The sequence below is a fragment of the Chelonia mydas genome, chromosome 18 (genome assembly GCF_015237465.2).
Source record: "Chelonia mydas isolate rCheMyd1 chromosome 18, rCheMyd1.pri.v2, whole genome shotgun sequence".
In the NCBI taxonomy this organism is placed as follows: domain Eukaryota; kingdom Metazoa; phylum Chordata; order Testudines; family Cheloniidae; genus Chelonia; species Chelonia mydas.
In genome coordinates, this window is record NC_051258.2 from 12,875,423 (window position 1) to 12,885,402 (window position 9,980).

The 9,980-nt window shown below is 46.3% G+C and overlaps 1 protein-coding gene across 1 annotated transcript; it reads right to left on the bottom strand.

Moving 5' to 3' along the window:
* Window positions 1–5,723: 5,723 nt before the first annotated feature.
* LOC119563928 (forkhead box protein L2-like) lies at window positions 5,724–8,454 on the bottom strand. Its single transcript, XM_037880925.2, has one exon. It carries the CDS (start codon window positions 8,070–8,072, stop codon window positions 7,338–7,340), a length of 735 nt encoding a protein of 244 aa, XP_037736853.1. The 5' UTR covers window positions 8,073–8,454; the 3' UTR covers window positions 5,724–7,337.
* Window positions 8,455–9,980: the final 1,526 nt, after the last annotated feature.

Here is a 9,980-nt window from a genome sequence, read left to right on the forward strand (position 1 = left end):
GGACTAATGCCTTTTTCTGTGTTTGTACAGCATCTAGCACAGTGGGGCACTGGCCCAAGACTGGAGCCCCTCGGTGCTACTGTAATACAAACAACAACCAGGCATACAAATCTAACAGCTCCCTTTCTAAAGCCGCTGAATAGTAGTTTAACTATCATTAGAAAATATTTCTTGATGTCCAGTCTAAACTGTTTTACTTTATTCCATCCCATTATAGATTGTGGTCAGTTTCCCATTCTTGTCCTTTTTAACCAAGCTATATATATTTCATTCTTATAATGCCTCCTCCACTCTCTGTGTCTTTGTTGCTTCTCTTATTATCCTTTCTAACTGGCCTATGAGCTTGGGGTTCAAGCACAGGACTGAGACTTGGAAGACCTGGATTCTCCTCCCAGATATACCAGGCTCCTCATGTGACCATTAGCAAGTCACCTGCCATCTCCGTGGCTCAGTTTCTCCATCTGTAAAAGGGAAACCTATCTCACAGTGGTGCAGGAGGCTTAAATTGTTGATGCTTGTGCAATGTATTGAGATCCTTGGATAAAAACGACTACATAATGGCTGGATTGTAACTATAGTTAGGTGTTCCAAAATTGCAAATAAAATTTCACGTAGGGGCTTAGCAACGCTGAATAGAGGACTATCACCTCTGGTTTTCAATTAGATGCTTCTCTGTATATAGCTCAAGGTGGCTAAAAAGCTGATTCTATTAATACTTTATGGGCTCATATCCAACGTGCTGGTCACAGTTACAAGCCTACTCTACAACAGAAAAGCTGGCCAATATAACTATACAGGTATAGCTATACTGGCAAACTCTCCTAGTGTAGATGCAGCTTCTACTGGCAAAAGAGCATTTTTCCTGGTGTAGCCCATACCAGGTTCCCTGGGCGGGGGGGGGGGGGGGGGAAGCTCTACCAGCAAAGCACTCCTCCCCATATTAGGGCATCCACACTTGGGCTTTTGCCAGTATACGCATGTCATTAAAATATCACCCCCCGCCCCCAGTGCACTATTAAACTGGCCATAATTTTGAATGTCAACCTGGCCATCCACAGGGGTCTTTCGGCATTAGTTCTGACGACTCCCTTCCATTCCCCCACCCCAGCATACTCTGGCTCCTGCCTATCAGACAGCACCTCCTCTGTATGTACTGTTGCAACTGCTGAGATCCGCTAAGGTGCTGGAGCTAAGAACCCATCGATCAAAGTCTGGGGGACAGTTGTAGAGTATTCTCAGCAGGGGGGCAGCAACTCTAGCATTCACTTATTCCACTGGTAAGACGGTCACGTTCTGTTGGCCTTACAGGAGTCATGGAAGGCCTCTCTCTTCTCAGGGTTTTTCTTTAGAAGATAATAACAAAGAGGAGTCTGGTTTCTACTGTCTTTTCTTTTCTTTTTTTTTTTTTTTTGGGGGGGGGGGAAGAGAAGAGAGAGAGAGTTGGTTAATCACAAAAGCTGTGTCCTCCTCCCTTTCAAATCTACAACATTTGCCTTGAGCTTGTAAAAACTGGGCCTGTTTAATCCATTAAAGTGAATCAATTCAACACCGCTGCGTGTGATTGTTTGTGGCTAAACTTAGGAGGTTACATTTTTCCAGATTAAAACTCATTTTATGAGTTTCTGCCAAATTTTTACAGTTTCTCTGAATCACCCTGTACTTCCTTCTTTGCTCCCCTTGGAGTCTGCATCACCTCCTAGCTTGAGACCATCTGTGAATTTAATTAACATGCTAGTTACTTCCATCCACGTCATTTACAATCTCACATAGATGTTCAAGCATAACACAATGCTTACCCCTAGGAGGCTCTACAAGTCACCTCACCCCAATTAGATGCAGTGCCATCTAAAAACTATCTTCATTAGGCATCAAAGATCCCTTCACCACATTCAAATATGTAAAATGGGCGGGCATGTGTTCGTTCCAGCAAATTATTTTTTCTTTGCTTGGTCTCTCATAACAACATCTTGACACTTTGTCCCAGAAACTGGTAACTGCATGGTATTCAGTTGTCATCATCAATGTTCTGATGCTCACGCAGAGCAATACCACAAAATCCCTGAGGTTATCAACACAAAGCAGAGAAGACAGACAATGGAGCACATATTCCAGACTATACAGTCTAATTGCCTGACTAAAGAATTTCCATCTCACCCCTAGGATTTGCTGTGAGATTTCAGATATAAGGTTTATGGCCTGATTTTCAAAGTTGCAGAGCACCTGCAGTTCCCATTGACTTCACTGGGAGCTGGGTTTGTTCAGTGCCTCTAAAAACGTGGGCACTAATCACTTGGCTTTTTCTGCCTTTAAAGCCCATGAGCGTGCTCATGGCCAATCTCCCCATGCTGCCCGTTTTCTTAAATGCAGGAAGCTGGATAACTTCTTACACACAGAGCAATACTTGTGACTTGAGTTTGCATGTTTCATGCTTTGTTTGATTCACTCTAGGATACTCTACTGCTGAATAGCAAAGGTCAAAGTATAAGCTCAATAGAGACAAACACCCTTTCAGTTCCTTAGTAATGAACCTGAGAGCCATCACGACTCTAAAATAAGTCTGTTAGATGGTTTTCCTTACCCAACAGAAACTACCTTATGTGACTCCAGCTACAGGGTGTTGGGTTTTAAATTCGTGAAATGCAAAGGAAGCTGCATATATTGGGGTCAGTGGACATAGGTACAGCAATTCCTACAATTAGGAAAATAGAGACCCTTCCCCTCTCCACCACAGGGTAGAGCCAGGACCAAGAATGAAGCCAAGCCTAGGAATAAGACCACATCACCATACTAATGAAAACCCGCTCTTCCCTCGTAGATAGAGAATGGTGGGTGGATGACTTACAGGACTGAAAATACAAATCAGAGTCACCTCAAAGTCACAGGCTTGAATGAAAACCCATGCAAGTAGCAACTGAAAGCTGTTACTGCTTGGGTGGCTGGTCAGTTCCCTGTGTTCAAGGAATTGATGATCTCAGTCCAGCTACCATGTGGACTGCATAGTTAAAACCAACAGGGAAACTGGACCATTTTTTGCAGTCTTAAGAGAGAAGCTAAGGGCAATGGCAATGAACACAGGTGGAACACTGTGGAGACACTTGCACAGCTGATGCCGTGTTTGTTTTGTGCATGGGAGGGAGGCTTTCAGTCTTCAGCACCTCCCACAAGCACCAAAATTTAAAAAAGTAGAACATTTTAGGAACCAGAGATAAACACCCTGTACCCTGCCCCACATTGATGATGCAGGAGGTGCACTGATGGAATCTAAGGAGTTCCATCTGACCCCCTTTGGCTAGCATGTGGTAATAAAACGAGGCTTTCCATAGGGTAGGAAGTGAGCCAGAGAAAAGATCAGGGGATCCTTGAGGGACACACAAAAAATACTTCCTCCCCCCTCCCACGGGTTAGAGCATTACTATCTGATGCTTTCATGTGCACCAAACATCTAACTACTGCCAGGAATAAAGCACTTTTTCACCATCAGCTGAAATATCCAACTGCTAGGGGTTGGTATTATTTGGTGGCCTTCTCATACCAGCATGTCTGTGGTGACCCCATCAGTTTCTGCACAATTTTTGTTTAACACTAAAAAAAAGATTGTTCTCTCATTATTTGTATTGCAGTAGCACCTAGGATGCCCACTTATAGACCAGGACCACATTGTGCTAGGCACTCTACGAACAAAGACAGTCCTGCCCTAGAGAGTTTGCAATCTAAGACTTTCCTAGTGTGGCTGCAAAGAAAATTTTCTGAATGTGAACTAAATATGAACTGGTGTGTTTATCTTCTTGAGTCTGCAGACAGACCAAAACAATAATTATAGATGAAAGGTATGAACTATGCCTTTCATCACACTGGTGGTATTGGCTCTGAAGCCATGTGACAATATTGAAATGTCACCATTTCACTATGGTTTCTTTTCGCAGAAGCATTCCTCTTCTCTGCGATTGCATTCACATTTTGGGATTACAGGAAGAGCAAAGTAGCGTATGACCACTACCTTCCCCCCTGCCCTCCCCCAAGAATCATACCCCTACCAACAGTTTACAAGCTCAGACCCTGACTGCCCATTCAGGCCAGATCACTGAAAAATTAAACAAAACAATTCACCACCCTATTTAAATGGAATTCATTATTTTCAAAGTTCTTCTACCTAGTTTTGAAAGGCTAACGCCCATTCTGATGGGAGCTGGAATGTTATAGATGCCAACAGCAGGAGAGCTGGATCTGTCTTCTACATTTCACCTGTGGCTGCCCACCAGTAACTGCAAGTCCTGCATTGGGTTTTTCCCTCATTTGAAGACAGACATTCTGATACAAGGAAAGGAAACACACTATCTAACAAGTCCTGACCTCTGTAATAAAGCACAAAGCTGATCAGTTGTCTCCTTTTACTATGGTAATTTTTGAAAGGTTTATTTCTCTCCCACTCGTAGACACAGTCATACATATTATGCATATATTTGATATATGTTATAAGGCAGCAAATGTTAAAAGAACATGAACTACCATTATTAACTTCTTTTTGCTTGGTGATAACTTTCTGAAAAGATCTCCTATGGGGCTAAACTTTTCATCCCTGCTTCCAGCCTAAGGTTTTTATTTAATATATTTTATAATTCATATGTATTTCATACAGAGAGAGAGAGAGAGAGAGAGAGAGAATATATATATAAATCTGAGGAAAGACCATTCAAAGATTTTTGAGTTATGAGAGGGGGGAAAAAAACCCAAATTTCCTTTTTCAGTTTAAAAAACACATGTGCGCACACACACACACACACACACGTATCTCACAGATAACTCAAAAGTGGCTGGGGAAAAAAAATTCCATCTTGGCAGAGGCTCCAGTAACACACTGTATTTATCTTGGGTCTCTACAGTTTATTTTACTCCTTTGGCTATCTCTTCTATAGTCTGTCTTTTGTCTTCCATTAACTTCTAGGGGAGTCTAAAGCCTGGTCTATACTTAAAAATTGGATTGACCTACCTAAGCTACTCAGGGCTGTGACAATTTTGCATCCTGAGGGCCCCCCCCGGGTAAATGCAGCTAGGTCAGTAGAAGGGTTCTTCTATCTGCCTAGCTACCACATCTCAAAAAAGTAGATTAACTACAGTAAGGGAAAAGCCCCTTCCATGGAATTATCCACTGTAAAATTCCAGAACTATTTCTTTGTAGCTCTTTTTCTGCATTTAATACCCAAAGTTCAACTATAATCAGCAGGTGGTTTGTTGAACAATATATCAGGGTTCACATTAAAGCAACAGTGGAAAATTACTTATTTATCTGAAAATCTTAATACTGCAAAAAATGGATACTTCTTATATACACTTGCTTCACCAACGGATAGTCCCATAACTAAAATCTACTAAGGTTGCTAAAATTTTGTTTGTGTTGTATTATGAAAGTTAGTTTGAAGAACAACAACTTCAAAACTACTTTAAAGATTAAATATTAGAACTCTGGTCTAGTTTGGGTGACACACTCTTTTAAATCAAGGGGAGCGGGGAAGTCAACACAGTATTAAAAGGTTTCAGAATAACAGCCGTATTAGTCTGTATTCGCAAAAAGAAAAGGAGTACTTGTGGCACCTTAGAGACTAACATCCGATGAAGTGAGCTGTAGCTCACGAAAGCTTATGCTCAAATAAATTGGTTAGTCTCTAAGGTGCCACAAGTACTCCTTTTCTTTTTACAGTATTAAAAATAGTTTAAATAAAGCCATATTTTTTATAAAGTAACAAATATTTATTGAAACAAGTCTCAAAATGTAACACACCAAAAAATGCTACTATGCATATTGATAGTATCTCAACCATTCACTTCTATAACAAATCACAATTTCGACTAGAAATACTATTTGCATTTAGAATCTTTTTTGACAAGAAAAGAGCTGAAGCCACTCCTGAAATTCAAACAACAAAAGGACCGCTGCATTGCCATTATAACCCTGTTCACAATAATTATACTAACAAGGAACAGTATATAAAATGCCTCTGACTTCACTTCAACCAAAATAGTTTCTCTTTAAATATAAAAAAGTAAGGATTACAACATTTATCCCAAAAGTCTTTGGTATTTAGCATCTTTTTTAAAAATAAAGTTATTCCTTTACGTAATGCTTTAAAAAAAAAAGTTCAGAAATCGAGTTTTGAAGGACATTTGCAAAAAGTATTTTCCAGAAAGTAACTACATTTCACTTTTAAAAATGATAGCACATTACTTTCAGTCCCCAAAACAATTTCTCAGACTTAACAAAACTGAAATATATCAGTTCATCAACTTCTCTTGCTTACAGATAACAGCCCAAGGTCAGGCATTTCCAGTTTCACTAGTACCAATGAATTTAACACAATAAAAGAAACAATGGTTATGCAGTGGAGAATTCACGTTTCTTAGGAGCCACCGGAAAGAATGAAACAAGGCAGCATACTTTAAACCCCTTCAATAATCCAAAAAAATATAGACAGGTTTTTAATTCCTAACAGATGTACCAACCACCGTTTTCAAATATATTGTCCTTGATGCTTCTTCAGTAACTGCGTATTTTAAAGCGGCTTTCACGAATAAAAGTCTCTGAAAATGTTAACACTATTCTGACTTAAACAACACATTATACCACTTCTACAATAACTGTGTAACAGGAAACTAGCCTGAAACTCTTCATTCTTTCCTTGGATCAAGAAAGTTTTGACCCCAAATTCAAGGGTTATTTAAAATACTTTGCAAACAGGGAATTTCTAAAATATTAGGGTCTAGTTTTGCAGAACAAATAACGTCCTCTAGGATCCTCTGCCCGGAGAAGAATCAGTTTGGAGAGAATTAGAGCTGCAGGGTGAATTTCCGGAGCCCTGATATTGCTAGTGAAACGCACAACTCACTGTATTCATTCGGACTTCAAAGTTAATGCTTGTGTTTGCATTTATAATGTGGTACTGTCCCAGTTCCTCCCCTTTTCAAAGCAAGGGAAGTACAGGCTCACTTCCAAAGTCCATTCCGATGTGGCTCCTCTTCTCAGAACGGTGGTTCCCCTTTCAACCGAATTTGCACCCCCTTCTTTCAGCGAGGCTCCCCAAAAGCCTTTCAACGACTCCTCTTCAGAGGCAGCGCGCATCGAACCTCGCCTGCCCGTTGCTGCGTTAACACGGGAGGGGTCCCCGTGATCAAACCAAGCGCAGCCCGGCGCTCCCCGCAACGCTCAGAGTAGAAGCGGGGAGAAGCGGAGAACACGGGGTTGTTTGGGCTCCGATGCCGATCACCCGGGGAGAGGGAAAGGCCGAGGCACCTCTCAGGGTCCGGGCGCAGCACCCAGGGCCCTCTCCCGTCCGATGGCCAAGGAGTCAAAGGTCTATGCCGGCGGGCAAGGCGCCGTAGGGTCTCTCCTGCTCCCCCCAGTACCGCATGAAGGGCAGCTCCGGGGGCTGCTGGTACGGGCAGCCGGACCCCCCTGCGGCAGGGCTCAGCGGCGGATGCGCCACCGCCCCGGGCAGCAGCAGCCGCGGGCAGGGGCCGTAGCCGCCCAGGGGCGCCGGGCACGGGGCGGGGCGGCCGCTGCTGAGCGGGCAGCCCGGCGGGGCTTGCCCCAGGGACGCCCAGGCGCCGCCCAGCAGGTAGGCGGCCGGGGGGCTCTGGCGGGGCAGGTAGGCGGGCGGCTCCGGGCCGGCGGGGGCCGGGCCGGGCCCAGCCGGGGCGGCCCGCTGGGGTCTCTGCGCCCGCCGCCGGCGCCGGTAGTTGCCCGGCTGGAACATGTCGTGGAAAGCCGGGTCCAGGGTCCAGTCGCTGCCCTTGCGCTCGGCGCCCCGCGGCCGGGGCAGCTTGAGGAAGCAGGCGTTGAGGCTGAGGTTGTGGCGGATGCTGTTCTGCCAGCCCTTCTGGCCCAGCCGGTAGTAGGGGAAGCGCCCGGCGATGGACTGGTAGATGCCGCTCAGCGGCAGCCGCTGCCCCGGGCTCTCCCGGATGGCCATGGCGATCAGCGCCACGTACGAGTAAGGGGGCTTCTGCGGGGCGGCCTCCCCCGCGCCCTGCCCGGCTCCCGCCGGCGGGGGGCCCAGCGCTCCGGACCCCGCGCCTTCCATGGCGCCGGCGCACGGCGCTGGAGGAGGGGAGGGGGCCGGGGGTGTCCCGGCGGCGCGGGGCGCTTCTGGGTCCCAGCCCGGGCGGGCGGCTCCGGCTCCCGGTCCCAGGCCCTGGGCTCCCTGCGCTTCTCCCCTCTCGGGCTCCTGTCTGCGCCCGGAGCCGGCCCCGTGCGCTCTGCCCGCACTTGTGCCCTGGCCGGGGGGCCCCCCCCCGGCTGTCAGAGCTCCCGGCGGGTGTTTAGGGTCACGGCCAGGTCACGCCTTTGCTGTCATTAACAACAAGAACAAAAAAAGACAAACCCAAATACAGCAGCAGGTCAAGAGATTGCACCTGGCCCCCGCCCTCTCCCCGCAGCGGGCAGAGCCTGCAGGGCGCGTTAAAGGGGGGTAAGGAAAGCGAGTCCCCCCCCCCCCGCACAAACTCACCAGCTGCAAAGGGGCCCAGCCGCCTGCCTCCAGGGGAGACAGCGGGGTCGGGGCCGAAGGAGTCCCCCGCTGCGGGCAGGTTCCAGGGAGAAGGGCCCGCGGCAGCATGGCCCTGAGCCCAGACGTCCCCTCTCCCCGTAGGCCCGGCCCCTGAGCTTGGCCACGGGAGGGTGAGCTAAGGCCTTGTCCACACTGGGCCCCTGCACTGTTTGTAAGGGAACTGGTTCAAGCCTCCCCGGCAGGGCTGGCTCACCCTGGGGCGCAGCCCGGTCATCACCTTAAGTCAGGGCAGCTGCAAGGCGCTCTCCTACCTCAGCTGCCAGCAGCAGAGCATTCTGGGAGATGGCACAAGCCCAGCCCTGCCCTGAGGGAGGACTCTTGGGGGCCCCTATTGCCACTAAAACAAGTGAACCAAACAGTATCTAGCCCCCCAGCAGCACAGCCCCTTCCCAAGGGCAGGGAGTGCCTTGAGCTTGGACAATGCTGGGGGTATTTCAATCCTGCTCCAGGACACCCAGACTGTTCCTGGGGCATTTTGTTCCAGCACAGAAAGCTGTGGGCCTAATGAATGGGCCTGATGGTAAATTTAAAAGAATACAGAGAGCTGCATCTACTTGCCTCTTTCTTGGATGAGACTATACATTCAGCAGCAAAAAGAAAGGCCCGTTGATAAGCAGTTAAAGGGAGTTAGTTGATGGGAGAAGCCTTGAACTCAGATAACCAAGACCAAGAAGAGAGTGCAAGATGGTTTAAGGTCTATCACAGTAAAGTTTAAAATTAGTGCCAACACCCCTTACGCTTATGAAAAGATAACTATTAAATAATTTAAAGTAATAACAGGTAAACCTCCTCCCTTTGAAATCAGTGGCAGAAGTCCTACTGACTTCCACCACAGCAGACCTGTAAACAATATTTGAATTACAAAGTGTGGGTCAATGCTACCATGTGAATATAAAAGTTATTTACTCATCGATTTATACATCTATTAATTTAAATGTGAAAATTAAATTAGCAAATTATACTATATATGTTTTGCAGGGTGTGTGAGGTAGAGAAAGGCTAGTAAGTAAAATTGGGGAATCACTAATTTTTTTTTTTTTTAAGTGTTTACTTACTGTCAGCACATTGAGAAAGTTACCATTCACCAAGGAATCAACATATGGGTCTTGAACCCTCCATAGAAAGTGATCTGAGTTAGGCCACAAGTCAAAGTGGCCAACCAGGCTCAATCTAGCACTCTATCCATCCTACAACACCCCCAGTTTAGTAACCCCAGCAGCCTCCCCTTATATCATATAGATAGAGGACAAGGTCTGCTGGATGATCCCATAAGTGAAGGCGGCATAGTGGCAGAATACTACAGTGCTATGGCAACTCCTGCCCACGCTATGCCCGTCTCATCACAGTCTGCCACATTCACAAGCACGACAATTCACCAAACACTAAAACGTAAGAGTCAATGAGAGAGGGATAGTCTAGATT